Here is a 27,791-nt window from a genome sequence, read left to right on the forward strand (position 1 = left end):
GACAACAGAGAGGAAGAGGCGAGTGTTAATGGGAGGAGAGACGAAGAGCTCCTGATGGGAGCAGGGCTCCGACACGTCTGGATGGGAGAAGAGGGAGACTGACGCAGACGGAGAAATGAGCATTCATCACAGGAGAGTAAGCGAAGCTGTGTAAAAATACATGATTTGGCCATAACGTCACCTGTCAAAAACTTCAGAGGGAGAAAAGAGAGACGATGCAGCGCACTTTAGTTAGGCCAGAGACTTTTGCTCCAACATCTGGAGAAAGACGAGGAGGAGAGGGTGGCTCTGATAGCAGTTCAGTTTGTACTGATGGATAGAGATTTTTGGAGAAATAGCAGGAAAACGGAGCCCTTGCGCCCGCCTCAGACAGAGCAGCACACATGTGAATTAGCTGGATGAGTTCTGTCATCCTCAGCGGTGCAGGCTTCCTCCTCATCACTGACAGAACAGGCACTTCTCCAGCTGCCCGTGGCTTTGCTTCACCTCCTTCATTTCTCCTTCTTTCCAACCATCACTTTCTCCTTTGCATTTCCACGGCAGCAGCCATGTATGCAGGTACACAGCAGAGCATAGTCTCGGCATCGAGACCGCGCTTTTGTCTTTTTTGTTTCTGACTTCTCCTTCTGTCTTTCATTCGCAGACGACCTCCTGGGCAAAAGGAGAAGCTTCTCTCCCAACAGCAGCAGCGATTGTCCCTCTGATAGCAAGAAGTCACGCAGTGTCTCTCCAAAAGGTAAGATTCATATGTCATAACAACAAAGGTAAATGGACCCCTTTTGGAGTAACATGCGAGTTTAATGTCATTTGTGATGGATGACAGAACAAAATAGCAAAATGAAGGAGAAACAAAATTGAAAAGTGTCAAATATAAATAAATCTAGGAGAACTATCAAGACAAGTTACACAGAGGAAGTTTAATGTTTGATTTTTCTCCCTATTTAAAAAGGAAAAGCAACATGTAATAATGATCATGATCAATATTTCATCAACTCCACCAATTACAGATTTTGTAAAACTCCAACCCCTAAACATAAGATCATTGTAATTTCCGTTAAAAAAAAACCTATTAATTACAGCTAAATACTTACTTTGCATATTGCTTATTTTTAACTGAAAGTAAATAATAAAGTAAGTAATATAATAAGTAAGGACATTTAAAATGTCCTTACTTTTTTACTTTTTTTTAAGCATTATAACAAATGTGAAGACTTCTATTTCTTACATTTCGAAAAAAAAAGAGCAGATGTTTTCTACCAAATATTTTAGAGAAAAAGCTCTGATTTACTGTTAGATAATGTATTGTTTTATTATTTATTCAATGTAACTATTTGAGATACTTAAGAAGGCTTTTGTCCACTACACTAGAAACAGAGGTGACGTCACACTGTGTGAGAGAGCAGTCATCACTCTGCAGTTAAACATGAGTTTTACTATTATTTCAAAACAAAGGCAATATAATGATAGTTGACACTTTAAGCTCTTTAGCACCTTATATTAGTGGACAGCAACAAATCACCAAACACTCCTCCCTGCTATAAATGGCTAAAACCACAGCTTTGCTCCAACAGATTCATCCTTCCTGCAATCTACCGAAAGTAGTTCACTTTCTAGCAGCTTTGTTCTCTTTTTGCTCTTCTTCTGGCCTCCACCTGATTGAGACTGAGAACAACTAACTGAGTCTTCATCTTGCAGGAAAAAATTTGTTGGTCCACTGTTTTTGTCCTTAATCTTCTCCAAGTCGGTGAATGTCAATGTGAGGCTACACTTGAAGTTTGATTTTCAGCATTTTGAATATTCTTTAATGTTTTTTTGTTGTTGTTGTTTTTTGCTGAAGATTTCAATAAATTACTTTTTTTGGAGTGTTGAACCCCTGAAACTAATGTAACTTTTTTTAATATCACTCAGCCTGAAACTTCCCACCCAAGACAACCGAGCTGCTTTATGGTTTTGTGTTTTGGTGCTGGTTTAAAATAGCTCAGCAGTAACAACCATCTCACCTGGGTTAAACTACAGCCCCTCCGTAGTGCTGCAGTCCCACCGCTGCTCTCTATTATTCATATTCCCGCCTTGTGTAGTGTGAAACCAGCCGCCCGGCGTGTGGCCATGGCAGCCGCTGAGCGCCGTCCCTGTTCGCTTGAGGAAGACCTCTCAGCTGATGCATTATACAGCAGCTCGCCACACAGTCAGTCCTATCAGACAAGCACCCCACAAAACCCTCTCTGATGGTTTTTGTGCGAGATGGAATCTGCTAAAGGCACATGTAGGAGGACTTTGAGGTCCTGTTGGGTCCTCCTTCTGACCTCTGCCCACTGGGTGACCTGTGACCGGCTGCAGTCCTGCCTGGAGCCTCTTTCACTTCCTCTGTGGGCAGAGGCACTCATTCCTGACCATTATAGCCTTACTCAGACACAAGGCAGCTTCTAAAAGATGCATAGGGTTAGTTATTGGTTGAGAGGCAGCCTGTTTGCGTAGTGCTGAAGCTAGGATTCAGTCCTAGCTTCCTTTTTTTAAGGCAAATAGGGGAAAATTGTATTTTTTATTATTCCTATATGTTCTCTTTACATACAAACTGGGGATAGAATCGTCCCTGTGCATGGTCAACCAGCTGCATCAAAGTCTTTAAAATACGATGCTGATGTTGTGTTTTAACCTTTAGCTCTGTTCACGCCCAAAGCCTGACGCTATACCTGTTTATGAGCTGGATTTGCCGGCTGCATGTACCGGCCCTGAAGTCTGGCGACAGACGCTATCTTTTGATGACTAATGCAGGTGAAGAAATAGACTAGAAGAGAGAGAGAGAGAGAGAGAGAGAGCAGCGTGTGGATGGAGCCACGCCGCTGTGTAAATGATGTCTGTTTTCCTTTCAGCTGCAAAGCCGGCACCCACCGCTGTGTTTAGAGAGAAGGAAAACTTTAGACAGGCTCAGACTAGTTTCACACGCACACACACATGCATGCAAACACATACACTTTAGGACCTTGGGTGGATTAGCGGGAGCTTGGCGGCGGAGACTGAGATGCTTGCGTGTTTTGCTTCCTCCCCTCAGCACCTCCACCTCCGCTCCTCAGCGCCACTCCTGCTCGCCTGCCCGGGGCCAGACTCAGGTTTCAATAAGGAGGAGGGTGGTAAAAATAACCCCAGCTTTCCCTCAGCTTCTCCCTCCTCCGCCTCATCTTCTGTCTCCTTCTTCTAACTCCTGAACCACCTCCCCTTGAATCCCCCACCACCTTCGCCTTAGATCATGTTACTATTGACAAAAAGGGGGGGGGGGGGGAGTGAGGTCAGAGAGTGAGATATTAACCGTGAGGGCTGACAGCTCTGTGGATATCATAGACAAAATCATTTACACTGCACCACTTTGATGCATTCACATACATTTTATTCTTATGGGTTTTATTTGCCGCTTTCCTTATTTTAAATTGAAATCCAGGCATTGTGGATATGGAAAGTGCAGAGCTTTCTGCAGAGAAACCGAGAGTTCACCATGGGGTCAGTCTCCGCTTATGACTCTGTGTATATAACTTAATATGAGGAGGCTTCCGGTCTGTCTTAGTGAACAATATATGGAAAAATTTCTGGCTGGTATCTGAAGAATGATTATGTCTTAAAATGAATTCTAAAAGTGCAACATTTCAGGCCTGTAAACATTTTTTTAAATGAATTTGCTATTGCTGTATCTACTTTCTCCTTCATTTGGACATTTAAGAACAGAACAAGTTTGACTTTGTCATTGAAATACGTCTCTCTTTACAGCCAGAAATGGTGATATAATAGACACAGTCCAAGTTACAGGTGTCATGGTACAGCTAGGTTAGATAAAAACCCACAAATTATCCACTCTACTTTAAAAACTCATTTTAACAACATGATGGAAAAAGTCCTGCGGCCTGGTTTTTAGCAACTTGTAGGGACGATATGCCCCTCCCCTACATGTTGCTGTGCAGTGGTGGCCACCTGGCTGAAAGAAGGCAGCCACACTTTTACCTTAGAAGAAACAAGCAGAATGTTAACAAAACTACCAAGAAAATCTGCAAAGTCAGAAAAATGTTAAGAGTTGAGATGCACCAATCAGACTTTTAAGACCAATTTCAGATCCGATTTCTCTGTATCGTTCTAGTTTGGAATTTTAAAATGAAAAATACTCTTGCTTATGAGGACCCATCTCAATAAATTAAAAGGACAATACTACTTTAGTGAAAGCTTAAACCTGAAACATTGTAGGTTGCTAAGAAATGAAAGTTTCCCACTTTAAGAGCATTTTCTTCTTTGCTTAAGATGAGTTAATATAAGTCAGTGTGTTTTGAATTGTGCTCAGATGTAAATCTATCACTGGTTTATATTTAAAGCCATTTACTTGGATATAACTTCCATTTTATGACTCTCAGAGTTATTATTTTTAGGTAAATAAAAAAAAAGAAATAAAAAAGCACTAAGAACTAAGTTCATTACGGTGTTGCGTCCTGGCTCTTTAACCCCACATGTACTTTCTGATGAAACTCAGTTGGTGAATATGCTCTCCTGTTTTTCAGAAAACTCGCAGAGTCCCGTGGTGGAGGCAGGCGGCAGCCACGGCCACATGAGCACCGTGGAGCATTACAGGCGCATGATGTCAGCGCTCAGCGAGCAGGGGTCCTTCGAGGAGCAGCAGCAACGCCTCTACCAGCTGGCGAGCAGCATGGGCCTTCCTGGCCACGGTCAGTCTTCGGGCCCGGGGATTTTTTATTTTTTATTTTTTTGTGGTTGGCATCATCCTCGCTATCACATCCAACACCGCGGGTACCGACGTTTCCCAGAAACAGTGTAGACTAACTTTTAGTCCTGCTTTCTTCACTTTGAGGTGAAACTCAAAACTTAATTGAGGCTCTGCAACAATTTCCAGTTCAGCTGCGACCAACCCGCCGAGGTGCAGTGCAGCTCTTCCACCTCAGTCTGCAGCGTCGTGTCCAGAGTCCTGCGGTACGCTCTGCTACTCTGTTTGGCACGGTAAAACCCAGGCCCTCGGAGATGGCTGACATTTCTATTTGCGGTGCTTGCCCACCCAGCGTCAAAGTGTCACTCTGGGTGATTTCTGACCACCCTGGCTCTCTGCTGTTAACAACACCCACAAGCCCTCACATGCATCAGTGCCACGGCTGGTTCGGGGACTCTCATTGGCTGCCATCTGACTCCTCTTAAATCTCCCAACGACCAGAAAACCGCCAGCATTTCACAGATTTACGCGTGTCTACAGATAGAAAAAATGGTGGAGTTGTTGGAGGAAAATAAACATTTTTTTTTTTTTTCTTGTTTGGATTCTCACCTTCCCGTCATTACACGTCAGCAATTTCCTTGAACTCCTCTAAAGACCCAGCTGTCAGATTTCACAGGTTTTATGAAATGTTTTCGCTCGGCATAAATTCAGTTGCTTTTTTGGCCGAATTGTTGTCAATCTACTTTAATTTTTATTTAATTAGTACTGATTTTTAATTGCTGGCTGCAGATCTAGAGGGGAAGGCCTGTAAATGCTTTAATTGCCTTTTCCCTGTGTCATAGAGGATTTACTGGGAAAATGCGTCACATTATGAGGGTTTTATGGCTCGGTCTAATCGCTGGCTTCGTTTCCCAGAAGCCTTGACAGTTTTTATCCAGGCCCTCTGGGGCTTCCCTGCTTTCGCTTCCTTAGTGTAGGAATACAGATAGTTTTTTTAAAAAACATCATCTTCTGTCCTGCAAACATTTATTTCACCTTTAAAAAAAAAAAAAAAAATTGTTTTTTCTTGAATTGTTGAGATTTTGTCACAGTAAAACTACAGACTTCAGTCTGTGGGGGTTTTATGCGATCTACCACCACAAAGAAGTGCATAATTGTTAAGATAAATTAAAATTGTTTACAAGTAGAAATGCAAAATTTGTGGCATTCATTCGTGTTGAGACTTTACTTTGATACCGTCGTATAAAACCCGTTGCAATCAGTTCAGAAGTCACTTGATTAGTAAATAAAGTTGACCTGAGTGTAATTTAATGTCGGTATAAATGCAGCCGTTCCGTAAAAGTTGTTGTTGGCGAACATTAGAAAAACGTAGGTCTACAAAGGATTGACTCCAGAGGCTGAATACAAATACCGTGAGGTTTTTTTTTTTTTCCTATTCTTGTTTGTTAAAAAAAAAAAAAAGGTTTAAAAAGCATCCGTCATTTTCCTCCCACTTCACAGTTACGGATTATGTTGAGCTTTCTGCTTAAAATCCCAATAAAACACAATGATGTTTGTGGGTTTTAACGTGACAAAAAGGGGAAAAGTTTCTAAGTATCAATGCTTTCGATAGGAACTGTACGACTGCGAGCTTGAGGGTAAGTTCTCGGCAAAAACCTCTGCACAGTGAGACGCAGCCTGCGTCCTCACATCCTGGAGGAGCCCGAGGCGGCACACCGGGCGACTTCCTCAAGATACCTGAGGACGGTTTATTAGTTTATTTACAAGACACGTTATTAGACTTCCTCTCCTCTAATTAACAGGTGGAGCTTGATAAGAAACTGACACTGTCAGACAGACGATGGAACAGGCGGAGAGATGGATGTTTTGTCTCTCAAGAGGTTGACATGAATCGTCCCGCCGAGCCCTCCTTGACATTGACCTGGTCTCAAATAAGCCCCCAGTGACCCCTTCCTCCCTACTCCCCCTGGGCCCCTCGTGTCTCCTATACATCTCCCTCTCCAGCACCCCTTCCCCTCCTCCTCTTCCTCCTCCTCTTCCTTACTGCCAACTCTCCCTTTAGCCTTGGTCCCCGCAGAGCATCCTTTCATGTGTTTGAAGTGTAGGGCACAGAAAATGAAAGTGTGTGTGCGCGCGAAAGAGGCGGGGGTGAAGAGGATCTCTGTGTGTGCATGTATCTGGTTGTGTATGTGTCTAGGTGCAAGGTGTTGTTTGAGAAGCTCTCTTTGGACCTGATGGGCAAAAGAAGAGAAGGAGGGAGGATCGGGGGGGTAGCCGGGTTGTAGAAATGGCCAGGAGGGCTTTCCCTCCCTCTTCACATGATGAAAGAAGGTTGAGGGAGAGGGAAAGTAAAATGAGAGGTGGGGGTAGAGATCCAGATGAAAGTGAGAGGAGGGGTTGGATGTTTTGTCTCCTGCTGTTCGGCCCCGACTCAAAACGTAAAGCATCTTTAGCATTGTCCTAAAAATGTAGAGAAAACTCAAGCAGGCGATTGGTCAAAGGACAAAGACGTGCGGCGCTGCGGATTCACCAAGTCTTTACAGCTGCTCGGGCTTAGACGACGGGCAGAATGCCCTCCTGTGGAAAAGATACTTGAATTTTCTGGTGCATGCAGAGTTTTAGCGGATGGGTTTTGGCTTTTGTCAACCTGCCAATCCACGAAATTCATCGCCGATCCAGCCAAGCTGCATCGGCGCGGCATTAGCCTTTATTCTCGCGCTGAGGAAAACCCGGCTTACCTACGGGGATTTGCAACTTCAGGGATGATTATGGCGAGGAAAATGGGGCTGTACAAAAAACTGAGACTGCTTTCTGAAGTAACTTAATGGAACGAAAGGGGCCAGTTAGTGCTTGTGTGTTCTCAATTAGGACTTTAATTTGTAATGGGAGGGACACTCGTTGTGCGATCCAGCAGCTGCAACACAAGACTAGAGTTTTAGTAGGAAAATGGAGCATCTGAGTACCTTCTCCGTGGACACAAACACAGACATACTCGCAGAAGGGCAGCGCCTCGGGTGACCCCGCTCCCTTCTGCTCACATAAAAGAGAAATAAAGGGAGAAAGGGAGGGAAAAAATATGGACCTGTTGCTTCGGTGAGGTTTTACAAGGATACACAGGATAAATATAGATGTCAATAACAGCAGAATCCAAAAAATAAATAAAGACAGTTACCACTTCACAGTTAGCAGTTTTTACATGTTTTTATTGTGTTGCTTAGTATTTTTTAGTGTTTTTGTCTCGTTTCTAGTGCAGATATCGTGCTATGCTTGAAATAAGGAAAAACTAACATTTCTACAAGATATGAGAGTTTGTTTTAAGTCAATAATTAATGGACATTGATTATAAGTCCTATTCCCTTTGGCAGATTTTTTCATTGGAAAAAAAGTTTTGTTTTCCATATTTGTAAATTTGTTTTGAGAAGATTATCTTTTGCAGTGTAGATGTAAGTGATCACTTCTACCACCTTTTCTTGTTGAATTCAAATCGTGTTTTTTGCATGAGCAGTGGCGGTTCTTGCATAATTGGTTCCCTGAATAATTGGCATCCATGTTTCTGCCTCCACACACCAAACACACTCCCACCCTGCCATCAGAGTCCAATCTAATACTGTTTACTGTGCAACTTAATAGAAACATAAGAACATAACCAAAAATATTGATCTGATTATAACTGATTAGGAGTTATAGTAAGCTATAAGCGGGGACTGATACGTGGTACGTTGCTTTTTAAAATTGGAACTGAAGTTTCATGAATCTCAAACTGTGTTTTTTAAATATTCTGTGTTCTCTGATGAAGAATTGTCCAGCTGATGTCTGACCAGTTCAGACGTGCAAAATATTGAAATAGAGGTTAACAAGTGCAGAGTTCTTAAAGAAACGTTTAAATACTCCTTTAATTTAGCACCAGAAAATAGCTATTAATAAAATTCACGTTCTATGTCATTAGACTTTAAATTAGGACTTTCAAATAAGGAATAGTAATTAAAGTGGACTGCTGATATTTGCACATACAAAGTCTGTGAACACATGCGATCCCGTCTACTAACACTTATAGTAGCCTAACTTAACTGTTCAGCCACATACTATCATTAATGCGTATTAATAAGCACAGTGCAGTAGTGCGGTATTAGCTCTACTGCAGTTATATTCTTCCTTTTCCCGTTTTTGGGGTCCAACCAATCACGTCCAAGGAGGATGAATGGCGTTCCTGGATTGGCTGCTTTGCAAGTGTCAGCCATTAGCATGTCAAGTAGCGTTGCACCGAAGCATTTCAGCTTCCCAAGCTGTATTTTCTTTTTTAATATTTTACATATACCCTCTGAAAATAATCTGAATAATTTGGAGTCACGTTCCACAGAATAATCTGCAAATTGGTGAATCTGTGAATAGGTGGCGGTCCACTGTAATGCTGTAATTATTTATTTGTTTTACTTTGAGAGAAGTGAATGAGCAGAAAAGCCAAATAACTTTCACTTCTTTGAAGACTATCTAGAGCAAGAGAAAGCAAGTCTGAGATGCAGCATCTGAGTTGATGCCTCATCCTGATCAGCTGCTGTAAAAAAAAAAAAAAAAAAGAACAGTTCTCAGCAGATGGCTCCATGTTGCTGCTAAAATACCAATTAGGTCTGGCAAACTGCTAGGCTTGGTATTTCACATAGCGTATGAAAGGAGTCTAAAGATCCAAATTAAAATTAGTTCAGGATTTTTTTTTTTTTTTTTTTTACGTAGAGAAACAATGTATAGCACACAACCATATAGAAGTGGGGTTATCAAATCCAGGCCTGGAGGGCTGGTGTACTGCCACTGTTAGAGGAGGCAGTTCAGCCATTTGACTCAGTCAGGTGTGTTGAAACACAGATAAAACTTGGACAACATTGGCCTCCTAGGTCTGGATTTGAGGACTCTATTTCATCAAAACTTACATTAAACGCACATGTTACCAACTCGCACTTAAATCTTGGATGCTTCTATTATTTACTGAATTTAACTGAAAGAAAATAACAGAAATCTGTTTTTGCTAAATACTTTGTGTAATGTAAATGACTAAAAACGCGTATTTTCAGTTTTACTCGTCTTTTCCTTTCAGCCGTGAGTTTTGGGGTTTCGAGTGGCAGCATCCGACTCCTAAAGTTAGGCGATGGGATACGGTCGGGATGCCTTTGGGTCTGCAGCATTGATTCCTTTTAAAATCAGTTGCTTGGGAGGATGTTGTAAAGGTCCCATAATAAAAATTGCTAAAGCATCCCTTTAACAGAGCCAGCCATGCAAAGTAATTGGTGAGACGGGATTGTGACCACAGAGAACTCAGAGGTCACCTGTTCCTCCCTGTCACAGGCGCACAACAGCCCGACTGTGTGTTTTTGTGTGTGCGCTCTGGGGCTTCACTTCCCTCTCATCCTTCTCTTATCTTTCTCAACCCACCTCTACCCCGCCACTTCCCCACAGACACACACACACACATGCACACACACACCCACGCACTCTTGTCTGCCGCCAGCCGAGTCCCCTGTGGCCCGGCGCAGCAAACAGATCGATACACCGGAGCTAGGCCGCATTAATATCTGTCGCTTCGCCCCCCTCCCACCACCGCCCCGGCGCCCACTCAGCTGCTTCAGTACACACACGCACACACAAAACACACAGTCGGGCACGCACTAGCAGGCACCTAAATCACGCAGACACACAAAAACACACATCACACCCGTACCAGCGGCGGAAATGGCCCCTAGCTCCCGAGGGATCCGTCTAATTAAAAAAAGGGTGGTGGAGGGTCGGAGGGGTGTGTGTGTGTGTGTGTGTGTGTGTGTGTGGGGGGGGGAGTGGATAGATTGAGGCAGGGAGCGAGAGGGAGGAGAGAAAGAGCCGGATGGATTTTTCTCTCATTAGAAGCCATGTCTCCTGGTGTGGCCTGGCCTGGCTGATAATGATGAGTCCTCTTCTCCTGCGAGGGAGAGAGGGAGAGAGCGAGGCCGAGGGAGCGAAGAGGTGGAATGAGGCGAGCGTTTGAGGGCAGGAGGTGGAGGTGGAGGGACGGAGGAAGGGGGGCATGATGATGGTGGCGGCGCCGGCAGGGGTGTGGAGGAATAAAAACATCGTGTGCTTTTTTTTTTTTTTTTTTTGGTTATTTGTTCAAAACAGAATCTGAGCTCCAGTTTTCATAGTGTTGATCTGCTGATGCCATTTTTTTAAAAAATCATATTCTGATTTCACTTTAAGAACTATAATATGAGAAGATACATGTTAAATATTTTTAGAATCTTACTGTTTTGAGGTTCATCAGTTATTTACCGTAGGATCAGAAGCGAAGTCACACTGTGTGTGTTTGTAGGAAAGCAGTGGCGGTTAAATACCATTTAGATCCCTGTTTTGCTATTTTAAAACAACAATGAAATGATTCTTTTATTAGCAACTAGCAGGGTTACTGCCGTTAGCATTACTAAAACAGCCATTTCTGTGTGTGACCTGCTAGCGTGTCCACCATGTTTCAGCGCTAACGTTGATGACTCAAAAGCATGAAACAGAGAAACTTTGCTGAACTCCATTTAGCCTTCCTGTTACTTGATGAAAGTCTTGCTCTCTCTCAGTCTCTTGTAATGAATCCAAGGCATGTCATAGCATGTTGTAGGAACCTTTACTTTAATGTAACACATTGATAGTTTAAAAAAAAAAACATTACTTATGGTTTAAACGCCTGGCTTTGAGTTGTCTTTACTCAGTAAGAACTTTCACTCCAAAACCTGTTTTATGGTGTGTTTACTGACTGGAAAAAAATATGGTATTTTTAAGCTTTGGACTTGCCGGTCTCCAGTAAGGGATAATCAATTCAGCCACCAGATGATTTTCTTTTTTTCTCACCCATTCTTAGTATCATTTTAAAATATTTATGTTGAATTAGTAGTTTTTATAGTTAAAAAAAGCTTCCTTTCATTGCCCTTTAATCTCCCAGTAAACCAATATTCAGGCACAGCAAGTTAGTAGATGAGGAATTGGGCAGGTTTTAGCAGCCTAAAACTGTAAATCCATCGCGATCGTTATGATGTCGACTCACTGATCTCTGTGCTTCTCCTGTTTCTGCAGACATACTGCGGGCTCGTCAGGAGGCGCTGGCTGCGGCAGTCAGGAATCCCGCAGCCTTGGAGGCCCACCTGCCCTCAGCGGGCAGCTCTTCATCATCCAGCCAGAGACGTAAGCAGGGCCTGCCGCAGCACCGCGACGCGCATTACACTGACAGGTAAAAAAACCTGCTACGTCACAAACAGCTGCAGCCCTTCCCTGCTTATAATACAAGAAATTATAAAAGATTAAACAAATAAATAAATAAATAAGCATCGCCTCATCCTCAGGTGGACGGTGCAGAAGAGCTGAAAGGGTTAAACACCTGTCAGTTTTCATCAACGCACTATTTGCAGTTTTTTCTTTGTATTCTGTCCTGCTTTTCGAGAAAGATTTAATCTTATGTTGGGCTTTTTCGCTTTGCCCAGTTTCCACACACGTGCGCACACACATATATATATATATATATATATATATATATATTCAGTAACATCTCAGCTATACCGCTGTGGAGTTGCACGCCTGCTCTTCCTCTCCCTCCCCCCCCAGCGTTGGCCCCTACGCCTCCCAAACAAAGCCAGGGGCAGCGGGAGTGGGCGGGTAATTGCTTGTCGATTATTTATGTGGCGCGGGAGAGGCGGGGGATCGATAATGGGCCGGCGGTGCGGCAGCAGGGGGTGTGTGTATCTTTATGTGTGCTTGTGTGTGTGTGTGAGAGCGAGGCAGAGAGAAAGATTGGTGAGGGGTAGGAGGGGGAAATGAGCAGGAAGCAGATCGGCCAGGCGCTGTGTGGTGCAGCTCTGGGAGACGGTGGGGGTGTATATATTTTTGTGTGCTAGAGCGAGGAGGGGGTAGCTTAGTGCTTGCGCATATTTGTTTGTTCCATTTTTTGAGCCGGCGCTCTGATGCGCGCTCATCTATGCGTACTAAATCTGGGTTTGTTTGTGTGAATATGTCTACTAATTTGTGTGTGTGTGTGAGGGTGAGAGGCCAGTGGTGCAGTGTGAACGTAGTCGGTGAGCCGCGCCTGTTCTCTGACAGAACACTGAGTAATTAGCCACACAGGACTGGGGAGAGTTACCCACGCCTCACCGTCCGTCCATCCATTACTGTCCAAACCCATCCTCACATCTCGCTGTGAGCTCTCTTTAACCCCATCCCTCTTAATACGTGCTTTGCAGTAAATTAAAAAAAGATTGATGAACGAGGAACATGCTGCAGATAACTTCAGCTGGGTGTTCGGCATGTATGTAATCATCTGCTTACGGGCCGTTTGATGACAGGACAAGACGAGGCTAAACTGGCTGGTTATGACTCTTGACATTAGTTAGCCTCTTGGCCTATGCTTCAGCTTCTATTTGCTTGTGCTGGTATAAAAGTTATTCTTCTAAAATCAAACTCTAGGTGTTGTAAAAACCTTTTCAATGAAGAGAAAACTTGGGAAAACAAACTTCCACGCAAATCCCTGATGACATCACAAAAGGCAATTGAATATTTGGATTTCTTGTTTTTTTTCCATTTTATTTACACTTTTTAAATCAAATTTGTCCTTCAAAGGTGTTCTATTTTATACAGGCACAACAAATATGTGCGCCGTGCTGGGACTTGATTGCTGTGTCTTTTGTGATGTCATCGGCTAAATCGCACAAAAACCGAATTAGCGGGTTTTATTTATTTATTTTTTTTGATTTTGTAAAATCCTACAGTAGGAATCCATCCATACCAAGCTGTGCTTTTATTGTAAGTCTGCATGCATAAGTGAAAAGAAAAAAAAAATCACCACAGGTTAGTTTCTTTACAGAAAGTAACTAATTTGATGGAAAATCTTAGAGCTACTCTTCTTTGTTTTCTTATGTGCAGAAAACTTTTAGTTAATCTTTCCTATTCGACTCTTACTTAAGGAAAGTGACTTCCACAGATCATTTTGTGCCAAGTATGTGTCAATTCGTTCGCATCCCACTTTGACAACCCCTGGATTTAAAAGTAACTTTCTCTAATCAGTTCATAGTCTGTTCTAATGAAATATGGCAGTATGACTCCAATGAAATTATTTAAGAGAGTTAGTGTTTACCCCTATACTAAACTGTCTTTTACTATAAAGTACAGTATTATGCTTTACTTTATAAAGTATAATAAACAGCAGTACTGTTTATTCCTTCAGTGAGCATCACTGTTTTTGCTGCAACAAGCCACCAGTTGATGATTGCATCAGTCAAGTTGAAGTATCCACCAAATGACTGAATTGGACCAATGCATTCCCATTGGGCCTGTTTTAGATTTGTTATGGGGAACATCGTCCTTCGCTTTGCAAACATTTAGAGATTAGCATTGAAAATTACTTACTACAGGTGCATATAGTAATGGCATACATATTACACGGCCAAAGGAAGTTCTCTGTTATGCCGTTTTATTCTGGTGCTTGGAGGTGCTGCTTGTGAAAAATGTAAAGATTTTTTTTTGTTTTTTTCGTGTAGAAGAGTATTGAAATTCAGCAACAATATGTGCGGGTAATTTAATCTCTATTAAATGAGGGATAAATCTCCCTGAATACGCTAAGCAGGCTCCTCCAGTGGGTAAATACTCCAAAATGAAATATGATTTTTGGAGTATTTCCAAAAATACTCCAAAAATCGGTGAAAAGTTGTAGTCGGTGAAAAGTTGTGGACCGTGGCTTTTTCATCCCCTTGAAGAGAATCCAAACGACACAGCATAACATTTTCTCTGAGCTGTAGTGCGCATTCACTGTTGCCATTGTAATGATAGTTTTAGGGAAGCCCCCTCATGTTTTTACATGACAATGCCCCTCTGTGGGGTCTATAAAGAAATGTTCTGAAGACCAGTTCCAAAATGTAGAGAAAAGCGTCTCCAGCCTGATTAATATGAGTGCCAGTGTATTGGATGCATCAGGCAGGTGTAATGGTGTAAAATCTGCACCAGTTGTCCTCAAGAACCGGTGGGAAACGTGAGGGTTGCACGAGTTAAAAGTGAAGAGAAACTTGTGAGTGAATCTAATTGCTCGGTTAAAGTAAAACAAAAACGGCAGCAAAACGAAAGCGAGCGAGCGAGAGATGGAAGCTTCCTCCTTTCTAACTCTCTCCGCAGCTCACCTTTCCATCGACCCCTCATCATTGATTATCTGGGGCCCATTAGGGCCCATTGTTAAAAACAAATCATTAGGGCTGCTCGATAGGCTTAGAGCCTGGCGCTCCATTTGTCTGGCCTTAAATGGCACTAGGCTCACCAAACATGTGCAAAGCAAACAGGGGAGGAATGGAGGGAAGCGAAGAGAGTCGAAAACACGGGAGCTAAGAACGGGGGTGAAGCAAAAGGAGACGGCGAGGTGACGGAGAGAGATGAACTAAAATAGAGAGTAAGGAAATCGAGAGAGTGCGAGATAAGGGGAGGAAGAGGGGCGGAGGGAGGGTGCAGGGAGCGACGGAGATAGAGGGAGGGAGAGAGAGCAAGCGTGGAGGGAGCCTCATCCATTTTAATGAGCTTCCTGTGTAAATGTGTTCCTGCAGAGAGGGAGCCGAAGGCGGCCGCGCGGCGCTCCTAATCCCCCCACGCTTCAGTCATTAAGGGCAGCCCTTCACACACACACACACACACACACACACACACACACACAGGGCCTGCGCTGTTGCAGGACGGGACCGCTGTCGCCGCTCTGACAGGTCGCCACACACCAGTGAATTCCCCATGAGCCTGCGGCCCCTCTGCAGGGAGAGGTCCCGCGCGATGATGAGTCCACCTTCCAGTTTGCATCTGTGCTTCTTTTTAGCCTTTTTGCAAAGAGTGGAGGTTGGGGGGGGGAGGGGTGGGGGCAGAAAAAAAAAGGTGAATGTTTTTTCTTCATCTTTTTATAGCATGTCAGTGGTTTGCCAACAAAATGCACAGAGAGTGCTAAAAGAAAACCACAGACTCGGAGAAATAAGTGCACACAAACATGTGTGCATCATGCATCCAATACACACACATTCGCCTAATGTCTGCCACTCCTTCCTCAAAATTGCCTCCTATAAAAGGAGGAAGAGAGGGAGAGACGGAGGAGAGGAGGGGAGTGTCAGACGCACTCGTTCTCTGCTCCCTCTTTTTCCTCCCCGTGATTAGGCCTAATTATGGTGGCGCAGACGCCTGGCAGCCCCAGTCATGCAGCTTTAATTGACCGTTATTCATCTGCGGGCTAACGCTAGGCAAGGCGGCGCAAGGAGAGGAAAGAGAGAGGGAATATCAGAAAGAAAAGGAAGGAGGGAGCGAGCGAGGAGGTGGAAGGGGGGAGGGGGGGGGGCTGTGATGAGAGTGGCATGCGGGAGCCGCGGTGGGGGTGGATGAGAGTTTTGCGGACGCCGTGGCGTAGTCTGGTGGAAGTGCGCGTCGCGGGGCTAATTGCTGGCCCTGAGGGATTAGGCCAGGTGATTACACACTGGGCGGTGTAATTACATAAGCGGCGGCTAACGGGGTCCTGGCTAGAAGCTCCGGGGTCACGCGCCACAGCCCTCACCCAAGATTAATTGGAGCTGCCACTGGAGTGCGAGGCACCGCCGGAGAGAACGGTTATACGATTAGTATTAACATTTCGGCGGCAATCGATGAATACACACACACACAGATGGCTAACCTTCTCCCCCCTCAATCTCATCTGCCGTCTCCTGTTCAGCATGTGTCCTTGCCGTTTAGAGCGGAGGGAGACTGGCGGGCGCTGGCTAATTTGAACACGGTCTCAAAACAATATCTGCAGTTTCATGCGTCCCAGCGTTTGGTTTTGACTTTGTAGTTCGGCTCCGCTCGTTTCCTGTGTGTGTGTCGAGCCGGTGTTCACACACAGTCGAGCGTTGATCGTTGAGGTGGTGACGGGAAGAGGTTATGCGGAGCTAGAAATTGAACCCCAAGGAAGGTCGTGGAGAAGGCTTCGCTACCCACCCTAAGGTCAAAGCTTCATCCACTTGACATCTGCCTTGAGTGATGCGGTTCAGTCCTGTCACAGCTTAAATAAAAGGTCATGCTTCTTAACATAACACCAAACTTAAATGTGTATATTGTTTGGATTTTATGTCATGGACAAAAAGTGGTGTTTAATTGTAAAATTAATGGTAAATGCTGTACAAATAAACATCTGTGTGGCATGCATGTTTAGCTCCTGAGTCAGAACCTCTCTCTGTAGTTACAGTTCCTTTTCTTTTTAGGGTACCTGCCTCACAGCTTTGCACACCCACTACCCAATTCTGACCCATTCCTTTTTGCAAAGTAACTTCAATCTCAGTCGGATGCAAGAAGTTTATTTTGAGGAATTAGGATACAGAAGGGTTGACTTCTCAATTTAACACCTTGAAATTGGCCCCCGTCTCTTTAAGAAGCTTGATGTCACAACAGTGTTCGCTCTGTTTACAACCTTCCTTAGGAGCTTTGGATTGAGAAGTGGTTTCTATACAAGCTCAGCAGATGCGCCGTTCCACCAGGTGTTTGTTAGTTGCTGCCACTAGTCTGGAGGAGCCGAGCGAGGAAGCTCAGCTGGAGATTGCAGCTCTGAGGAGGAGCTTTGTGGAAATAGGAGGTTCTTAGTGATTAGCAAGCATTGATGCATTTCTAATGGTTGCTACGGGAGAGTAAAGGATTTCTTAAGCATGCAGGTAATAATCAAAGCAACACTCCAAGAATTTTTTAAATAAGGAAACAATATTATAACATGATGTAAAGCGCCAAAAATCGATTTTACATAATACTTTACAATGCCACTCTGCTCTGTGAAGGTCTTTCACGTAAAATACAAATTAAAATATATGAATGTTTCTGGTTTGTAACAAGACAAAATGTGCAAAGGTTCAAGGGGTGAAGTTACATTGGCAAACATCGTCTGTGCTTCTTTAGCTGAGACGAAAGAAGTGAAAAAGGAAGGAAGAAAAAGTGAAATAAGCAGAATAAACACAGAATAAAGGGCTTGAGCAGGAAGACACTTAAAGGTGAAAGAAAGTGGGGATGAAAAAAAAAATCTGTGAACACAGAAGTGTAGAGTTGGGAGTAAAGACCAGACAGAAAGAGAGGGAGAAAGGTGAGAGGCACCTTTCCCCCTCGAGGAGAACAAAAGACGACCGCAATAATGGAGAGGCCTTTTCAGAACGAGAGGTTGCAGGATGCTCCATCTTTTCAATGCGGTGGAGAGAGCGGCGGGGAGGGAGGCTGAGCGAGGGCCGTTTAAAAAAAGGGAAGAGGAGGGATGAGTGTTAATTAGAAGGTCCTTCAGTCCGTGGCCCCGGTCAAGACGCGGGGGCCGCCCCAGCTGTTGGAGCATGACACACTGGCATTGTGCATTCAGCCCTCATTATGTGTGTGTGCGTGCGTGCACGGAGAGGCTGCAGGGGGAAGGAAAGAGTTGCCGTCCAGGGCACAGCAATGGCCAACGGCGGATGCTGCGTCGTGACAAGACTGATGAGGCACCAGGGCCTCTGGAGCGCCTCTGATAAAAATACTCTGCTCAGTATTTGTGCATTCGCTTTGGAGGCGAATGCACACTTTTCCCTTCTCTGAAGCTCAGAGCAGGGAGAACCCTTTTCTGTTCATGAAGGTGCGCTTCGGCTAAACCTGCGTAGCGAAATCTATTTGTGAACTAATGTCTTCGCTTTGGTTTGTGTCCACAGAGAGCTGTCCCATCCTCCGCCCCTCCTGTCCCCTCCAACTGCTCCTCACGTCACCTTAGGGCCTCACCTGCGGCCCCCCTTCCTGGGCATGCCCTCTGCCCTCTGCCAGACTCCTGGTGAGTGATGAACATACTCTATCTATATGACTCCAGCTGATTTAAATCAAATGTTTTTAGTTTTACAATTTCCAAAAGGAAAACACTTAAAACAGGGGCGTCCAAACTGGTCTGAGGGTTTGCAGTCCCTTGATGCGTTTGTGTTGATGAAATTTTCTCTAGCAAATGAAAATTTACCTAAAATGATAAATATTAGGTATGCGTCTTTTTAATCAACAAAGAATTTTTGTTTTAATTTCCTAGTAAATGGTGCAAGTCGAAAGCAGACTTGTGCAATTTGGTAAAATCAGGAGCTTTTGAAGAAAGAGTGGCCCACATACTGTTTTTGGTCTGCAGACAGATCAAAACAAATTTCTATAAAGCAAATTGAAAACCAGCAAGAGACTGCTTGCTTTTTGTTTAAGGAGGATGTATTATATAAAATTCGCTTTTCGAACTTTATTCTTCCATTTCTGCTTCTAAAAACAGTCCAAGTCCAAAACAGCCATTTGTTTTCTGGCAATATGTTAATGTTTTTTGGTATCTTAAAGCTCACAGTTATTAAGTCACAACTGGCGGGCAATGCGCAGTTACCTAGCAAAACCCACTAATCCCAGCCCGTCACCTAGCAACCGAAGCAAAACTCGAGCAAGACGAGTATTGTGCTGCTGATTTATGATTCACAAACTGCTGCTGCATGTTTCATGGCTGCTGTTGGAGGCTCCACTCTTCTGCTTCTGGGTCTGACTTGCGGGTCAAAGACGTACCGTTGTACTACTGTGCATCTGTTTGCAGCTAGTTTCATGTAAAGTGTGAGTGTAAACACTGAGTTGGGAGGCGTGGCCAGCTGCAGCTTATTTGGATTTAAAGCAACAACAAGAGCTCCTGCAAAAAGCTCTTGTTTTTGTCCGCTACATTTTTTTTTGTGCAAAAATATATAGCGGACATGTTTTGCTCCAAGTAAGTGCAGATATTCCCATGCCCTTTCAGCACAGAGCTGTGAAATTATGTAAATTTGTGTTTCTGACGTTGTGCGTCTCTTCCAGGTTACGGGTTCCTGCAGCCGGCGCAAGCGGAGATCCTGGCTCGACAACAGGAGCTTTTAAGGAAGCAGAATCTGGCCAGGTTTGTTGCATTTCATAAAATATATGTCGAATGTTTAACTGCAGCTGGATTTGTTGCATAAAAACAAGAGATGTGAGGAAAAAGAAAGAGAAGTTCTGTTGGTTAAAGTCTCTGTGTGGTTTTTCTTGTCAGACTCGAGATGTCGGCAGAGCTGCTGAGACAGAAGGAGTTGGAGAACCTCCACCAGCACCAGCAGCAGCAGCAGCAGCAGCAGCAGCAGCAGCGACTGCTCGGGTCAGACCCTCTGGGAGCCCTTCCTCCAGGCTTGCCCCCCGACCACCCGGCCCTGCGCAGTCTCCACGACATCCCTGAGGGACACCCCCTACGCGAGGAGCTGCTCCGCCGTTCCAATGCGATGCTGGTGCTTCGCCACGGGGCCGCCACTCCCCTCCTCACCCTCAACCAGCAGCAGCAGCCAGGGGCGTCGTCCACGCCCAAGGACACGCAGGCGCAGAGCTCCGTTGTCGGGCTGGGTGCCGAATCTAGAAAGGCCAATCGCAGGGAGGCTCAGACGGAGCTCCGCGCCAGGGATCACAGAGGAGGAAGAGACGACGGGGGAAGGGAAGGAGACTTGGAGGTGCACGACGAGGAGATGAAGGACTCGGATAGCGAGACGGAGATGAGTGAAGAGAGGCGAGAGGGGCTGGTTTCCAAGCCCGACAGTAAACCCAGGGACAGAGAGAGGAGCAGGGGCAAAGAGGCTGGCAGCAAGGCGGGGTGCGAGAGCGCCAAGGAGACCGGAGGGAGCTCAGGGAGGCTGAGCGCCTCCAGCTCAGCAGATACCGAGTCACCTAGTCGCAACCTTTTCACCCCTGGACTTGGCAAGGCCGATCTCAAATATCACCTGCCACCGGGTTTCATACCGCCATTGCCTGCTCTTCACGCCCAGTCGCTGCCCTTTGGATTTCCCTACGCCAGCCCTTACTTTCCTGCGGGTGAGAGTCTCCAACACACACACACTCGGAGCTTAGAGGTGACATGTGAAACCCATTAGCATCACTCTATGTGTGGATGTCTCCAGTGTGGCGACCTCTACTTGTTAGGGGCCCTGCCTTTGACCCCAGAGTGACCCATGCACACACCCCCAGCAGCACAGCCACGAGAGCAAAGCAGGGGGAGGAGGAGCAGTTTGTTGTCCGCACACACACAGGCCGGCCTGCTTCTGGACCAACAGCAGCCGCTACACCATTTATTAGACCGTTCCCTGAGAATAAGAAATTCAGGATGAGCAACAGAAGTTAGACTGATGTGAGACTCGCTGTATTTCAGCCTCTTGTTAAGATATAAAATACCCAGAATATTTTACAAATGTATTAAAAAAACTAAAGTTTAACATAAACTCATTGCTTTCATTACAAAGAAAAAAAAAAATCAGGGATTAGTCATACTGCTGCAAAAACTATTTTATTTTATATTGTATCACCACACTGCACTGCTCCTGCTTTTAAAACAAACCTGGAAATCCACATTTCCAGGGTTTTTTTTTTTTAGCACTGCAGTTCATAACTTTTATAAAATGCATATTTTTTTTCTTTTAAAACTGGCACTATGTTGTGATAGCATAGTGCGAGACCGATGATCTTAAAAAAATTGAGCTCCTCTGCCTCTTCCTGGTGGTCCAATCAGAGCCAGGAGGAGGGGCTTCGCCCTGTCAATCATGTCCATGTATGCAGTGCTCACACCCTCCATCTTGCTCTTTGCTAGACTACAGCTAGTTCCCCACAGAGGAGCCAAAGACGATGGTGAATGAACAGTTTTCCTGTAACATTAGGTTGCTCCTTTCTTTGCACATTTAACCAGCAGTCTTGAGCAGCACATACACAAACATGATTGACAGTCATAAGACCTTCCTCCTGGCTTTGATTGGATGCTTCTGACAGAGCGGTGCATTTCCGTAGATGGCTGCAGGACCACAATGAAGAAGAAGAGCAGCTCAAATATTTTTAACAGATTATCTATATGCTGGGATATAAATAATCTGAATGACATAGTGGCAGTTTTTAAAAAAAAATATGTAAAAAATAAATAAGTAAAGTTTCCTGCTGCAGCTTTAAGGTTCAACCTGCTGATTTCAATTGATTCAGATTCTTTTCTTTATTGTAAGGACTGCGACACATTAGAGGGAAAAATGCTCTGCAGGTTCTTTGACAGAGTTGGAACCCAACAGGAAGCAATATTTATGTCAGAAACAAGTTGTAGATGACTGGAAATGAACATTTTAATAAATGCGTCCATCTTAGGTCCTAAATTATATTTAGTTAGGTCTTAGCTACCTGAAGTCCTAAAAGGGGTGCAGGGTTTAATGTTTTTATCTTTTTAAATCTTTTTCAAAATCTCTTTTTCTCACTGTTTATTCTATGTCACATGCTGTTTGCATTTTAATTATGTAAAGCACTTTGGAATGCCTTGCTGCTGAAATGTGCTACACAAATAAAATTTGATTGATTGATTAGATATTGATTATTCAGTGCTTCTTCCCTAGACTTTTTAAATTTATTTCATTAATCAGTGGTCATCATTTATTGGGGAAGTTTGATTTTAGTATTAGCTGGAAAAAATAAGACAGCAATTTAGGAAGAACTTTGGTGGCAACGACTTTCAGTATTTAGCCAACTTCAGCCTCTTGATTAATCGTTATGTGTGTTTAAATAGCATTGTTTTTATTTTATATATAAACTTAAGCAAAAACAAAATCAATTTAGAAGTTCCTTTCATATATAATTAGTTGTTCTGCAGAATTCATTTTGCTCTTCACTGAATAACCTGCACAAGCTAATATTAGCTGGTTGCTTATTTAACACTGATGCTTGGTGCTCCTTTAGTTTCCACACCATACCTGTCTGTTTTTCCGTGAATTGAAATATTTCCAAAGACAGAAGTGGGGAAAAGTGCAGCAGCCTTTCAGTCAGCTGGCAAGCAGTGCAAAGTAATATATGGTGTTTCTCCATATAGCTGGCGACTTTAGCACTTTCTCTAGCATTCCACAGTAGGAGCGTTTTTTTTTAAAAGGCTTGGTGCCTTAGCAACAGTAACCAGGATGTCGAACTGCTGTTTCTGCTTTTCCCTCACTGCTCTGCTGATTGGCATTTCCCCACATTACTCAAACAACACTCAGACGCATCGATCCTGTCGATTCACACACATCGATTGATCTGCTCCCTCCACATCGACCCCATCTGTTTATCTCATTATTAGGCTTTCTTCCTTAAACCCACCCGCAGCTTAAAAATGACCGCTTTTTTTTTTTTTTGGACATATGATGCAGCTGTGTGGCCTCTGCATATATTGACATCATTTTCACACCGCTGATTTTTTTTTTCCCCTCTCGTATTTCCAGGCTCTTTGGGGGGTCTTTTCATGGACGGGGAGGACTCAGCCACGTCAAACCCTGTGGAGGACGTCAGCAAGTGGAGCGTGGAGGATGTGTGTGGCTTCATAAGCAGCCTGGCTGGATGTGCCGAATACGCGCAGGTGAGAGCAGAGAGGAGACGACGGAGGCCAGGGGCAGGCTAAAAACCACAGAATAGTAGTAATAACAGCAGATACTCTGAAGGGTATTTTAAGATGAACGTCCTCATGTTGAGGTGGTGACAGTAAAACGGCTTTCAGGTTTACTGGGAATGTGTGTGCGGACGCATGAATGCTCAAGCTTCCTTTCAGCAAAATCTGTGTGCGAATGAGAGGGATCAAGTGTGCGTGTGAATGGAATGTATGTACAAGCATCACCAGTCCAGCGTCTGGGAACAAACAACATTTTAAAACTTAGTGTTTGCAGAACCTGGTGGCACTTTAAGATGTGCTCAGTGGTGGAAAAAAGAGAAGATCAGATTTTTGACTTTCAAACCATCATTGATTTTCCAGATCCAACTTTTCAGAAATTCCACAAAAGGAAAGAAAAAAAAAAAAAAAAAAAAAAAAAGAAGAATCAGAGGAGGAAGGAAAACTGAGTTCCTCCCAGAAGGCCGAGTTTTTCACCCCATCTCTGAGAGCCCAGACACCTTGTGGAAGAAACTCATTTCGGTTGCTTGTATCCGCCATCTTGTTCTTTCAGTCGCTACCCTGTGGTTGTGATTATAGATGAGGGTAGGAACGTAAATCAGCCGGTAAATCGAGAGCTTTGCCTTTTGACTCGGCTCTCTCTTCATCACGACAGACGGGTACAACGCCTGCATTGCTGCAGACGCAGCACCAATCGATCGCCTGCTCCACTTTTTCCTCATTCCTTAACGCCCAGAGACACTTGAGGCCCAACACTTGGGGTAGTTGTCCAACCCCGACCAGGAGAAGACACCAGATGTTTTTTGGCTTAAAACCATGGTCCCCATTGTTGGAAGTGCTAATCCAACTCCAACTGGAAAGATGATTTTTCATACTTATCTAGACCTGGAAAACGGTGAGATGAACCACCAGACTGGTAGACGTGAGCGATATTTTGGCATCGATCCAAGACCTCATTTTGATTGTCCCACAGATATCAATAAACTAGCGACTAGGAGGCAATGAAGGTTTTTTCTGATTAAAAAAAAGTTTATCCAAGCTGCCAAATTTGACACATGAGTTTTTACATAAGGATGGTTTTACCATAGAGAAAACAACTCTCCAACCATCAGCTCTCCCATTCTGCATCACCGGTTCAGCCTTTCTGTTTAAACACTGATGGGTGTGCAAGGTTTCTTCAGTAGAGAGGGTGTTTTGTAGTGCTAGTGTGTGTGTGTGTGTGTGTTTGTCGGGGCTGTGGCTGAAGCGGCTGTGTCTCTGCCAGGTGTTTCGGGAGCACGCCATTGATGGGGAGACACTGCCGCTGCTCACTGAGGAGCACCTGCTCAACACTCTGGGACTAAAGCTGGGGCCTGCGCTCAAGATCCGCTCTCAGGTACACACGCACCACACACCTGCGAGTGTGTGTTTCGGTGTGTTTGAGTGGAGCTGAGTGTGTGCGTGTTTCTGTCCTTAGGATAGCTGCTAGCATAGCGTAGCTGACCCCCCCTTGAACTCGCCTGCCCCTCAAACTGCAGCCTCTTTTCTTCTCTCTCTCAAAGTGAAAGTCAGTGGCGTGAAGCTAATCAAGCCGTTCTGACACTCGTGTTGGTCTCTTCAACTCCACAGGTGGCACGTCGTGTCGGCAGGCTCTTCTACATGACAGGATTTCCTCTGGCGTTCCCGTTTCCACCTTCTGCCGTGCTGCGTCCCCCGGATCGGGACAGAGACCCCCCGCCCGCGGCGTCTGACCCCCCTCTACCCCTGTCTCTGTCCATGCCGCACAGGCCCACCTCAACCAGCAGCAGCTCTTCTCCGTACAGCGGCCCTACGGCCGGATGCTCGTCCCCCAAACAGGAAAACGGCAGCGGCTCCGCAGTGGTGGGGCGGTACGAGGCTAAAACCCCCTCGTAGGAGCAGACGCGCTGACGTGAGCGAACCAGACTCGCCGACGTTTGAGACATTTCAAAACGATGGTGAAAAATTAGACTGGAATAAGAGACTAGTGGACAGAGTCTGCAGTGGCTTGGAGACGAGCAGAACCCAAAGAAACCGGGCTGGAAGGGAGAAATGCGAAGTGACAGAGGAGCGGAGGACGAGGGCGGGGGGGAAAGGGAGACAGCTGGTCGCAGATGGGTTGCCAAGAAAAAGAAGCAGAGCCCTGCCACAAGACGCGACATTCTTGCAAATCAGGCAGACACTAGCGGAAACTCTTCTCTCCTTCCTGGGCAGGAGGAAGCTCTCCTCACTCACTCTGCGTTTCTCCAGAATCCAGGAATAAAGAGCAGTGCGTCTCCCTTCTTCTTCCTTCCCCGAGGCCAAGCAGCAGCGTCACCCTGTGCTGAAAAAGCACCAGCTCCCTCTTATATCACTGCAACTATGCATTCCACTGTCCTGATACCAAAGATGACCGGACGTGTGGAACATGAACTCACCATGTGTCTGCTTCTTTTTGCATTAATGGCCCCACAGGGAATTGCCGAGGTCGGGCCTCGTACAGCGGACTCTGAGGTAGACCCGTCATCCACTGGCGCTTATCCCAAACGGAAGAGCCTCATGCAGCTGCATCTCAATAAATTCAAATATCATTGAAAAGTTCATTTATTTCAGTAATTTGATTCAGAAACTGAAAATCGTATAGATTCAGTAGATCAGTACTTCAATAGTTTGTTGGTTTAGATCAGGGATGTCAAACTAAGTTTTATTTGGGGCGACATCAAGTTCATGAATGTACTGAAAGAGCCAGTTGTGGCAAAATATATTGAGAAAACGACATTAAAGTGTTAAAATATGAATAAATCGGTGTCTGCATTCGATGACTTAATCCTGAACATCTTTTTGCATTAATATAATTTGGCAAAATACAGAGAAACCTGCTTTGACTTCATGAAACAATGTTTAGGCACAACTGTTTCTCTGAAGGCTCCATTTGTGTCTCTCTTTAGGGTTTAGAAGGCCACATAAAAAATTATGGTGGGCCAGATTTGGCCCCCGGGCCTCGAGTTTGACAGGTGATTATCGTACAGCTAATGAAATAAAAAACACTCTCCCCCAAAGAAGGATTCAATACGGAAATGTGAGGCTGCTGTTATAGGTGTTACTTTTGTAGTGACTTCTACCACACTTTTTCCCTCCACTCAATTTTCAATGAACACACTTGGATACGGAACTTAGAACCGGTTATTAAAAAAAAAAAAAAACTGCTGGCCTGAAAACTGAATTATGGATTTTCATTAGCTGTAAGCCAAAAGAAAAAAGAAAAACATTTTAAATGCATTTGTAATTAATCTACATGGAGTTCCTCTCGTTGAAATTATGTTAATAAAACTTTTTAATGATGTTCTAGTTTATTTTGATGCACCGTGACAATTTGAGGACAACTTATCAGACATGGAGAAACCTCAGAGGGCGTCTCCGGCGTCCCTTGTACACTTGTGTTGACTACTATTAAAGTAGGACAAACATGCAAAATTGTACAGAATTGCGCTTAAGATGAAAATATTCTGGTGGTACTTTTTGTTTAACGTAGTTGCACGAGTAAGAATTTCTTTACTGACAAATGTGACTTGCTGAACTTTGGTGGTACTTTTGACTTTTTTTTCATTTTCTTAAGAAAAAAAAAAAAGAAAGAAAAAGTATTAAAAAAAAAAGATGCTCAAATGCTAACCCAGCATATAAATATGAGGACAAAAATATTTATAGCATTTTGATGTAGTAGATAAAAGCAGATTATGATATGTATTAAAAATCAGCCCTTACGATGGATTCCAAAGATAACTTTTACTTTGTTTTCTCTTGGTTGCAGGGAAAAAAAAAGGCACAAGAAGCTCTTAATGCAAGTGTTTTGAATTTCTTATGGATTTTTTTTAACTATAAAAAGCAATGAATTAATAAAAAAAAATGTTCTCTAGATTTCCCTTCAGAAGTTTTGTTTTCATCCTATTTTTCTATTCACCACACAGGTGAAATAAATCCTACAGAAAAATACTCTGCCGTCTCTTGTGTGTTTGTGGTGGTTCTGTAAAAAACGAGCGGAGAGGGGAGGAGGGACGTGGTCTCCTGAGGTGTGTGTAGGTGTGTGTGTGTGTGTAGAAGGGGGAGGTGACCCATGAGGGGCACAGTTCAGGTCAACACCAGCTGTTGAAGTGTGAGGTTCAGCCGCAGGCCAAGGCCTCCCTGCCTGTGGGGGCAAACCTGACCCTCTTCATATACACACACACACACACACCAGCCTCAGCGCCTCACTCACACTCACCTTCCTCCTTCAAAGCACCACGCTGTGTTAACTCTGATGGGACTTCCCTCCGCTTCAGGCGAGCTCCTGCGCCAGAAGCTTCTGAAATCTACTGCAGAGGAAACGTGACAGGCGGTTGTTTAATTAAATCCGTTTTGTGGCTTTTAAAACAAATCCACACTGCAGCGCTAGATTCCTGCAATATCACCCTCAGTTCAGCTGTGAATCTGTGGAAAATGTGCAGGGAAGCCCAGATAGAAACGCTGGTTTAAAAAAAAAAAAAAAAAAAAAGTGGAAATGCTGCGTCTGGGCATATGAATACATACATGCGGAGGAGACAGTGGTCCGGGCGGGGGTGTTGGGGTTGGGGTGGGAGAGGCAGGAGTTGGCACAGAAACAGAACAGCCTGTGTTGCAGCTTCACCACCTGGGCAGAGTCTTGGCACCGCATCAGACGGCGCCCTGCCGTCCTGGCAAGGCAGC

The 27,791-nt window shown here is 44.4% G+C and overlaps 1 protein-coding gene across 2 annotated transcripts; it reads left to right on the forward strand.

Moving 5' to 3' along the window:
* Window positions 1-6: 6 nt before the first annotated feature.
* On the forward strand, window positions 7-27,578 carry samd11 (sterile alpha motif domain containing 11). Of its 2 annotated transcripts, XM_015035709.1 has the most exons (10): window positions 7-558; window positions 644-736; window positions 4,533-4,697; window positions 11,771-11,924; window positions 18,379-18,494; window positions 19,520-19,598; window positions 19,731-20,533; window positions 22,936-23,069; window positions 24,361-24,471; window positions 24,705-27,578. In XM_015035709.1, exons 1-10 carry the CDS (start codon window positions 399-401, stop codon window positions 24,987-24,989), a joined length of 2,100 nt encoding a protein of 699 aa, XP_014891195.1. In that variant the 5' UTR covers window positions 7-398; the 3' UTR covers window positions 24,990-27,578. The 2 variants fall into 2 exon arrangements, with proteins under 2 accessions (XP_014891195.1, XP_014891196.1); XM_015035710.1 differs by lacking the exon at window positions 24,361-24,471 and having other exon boundaries at window positions 8-558.
* The last annotated feature ends 213 nt before the right edge of the window (window positions 27,579-27,791 follow it).

The sequence above is a fragment of the Poecilia latipinna genome, unplaced genomic scaffold (genome assembly GCF_001443285.1).
Source record: "Poecilia latipinna isolate Pla-1442-1.1 unplaced genomic scaffold, P_latipinna-1.0 Scaffold346, whole genome shotgun sequence".
Taxonomy (NCBI): Eukaryota; Metazoa; Chordata; class Actinopteri; order Cyprinodontiformes; family Poeciliidae; genus Poecilia; species Poecilia latipinna.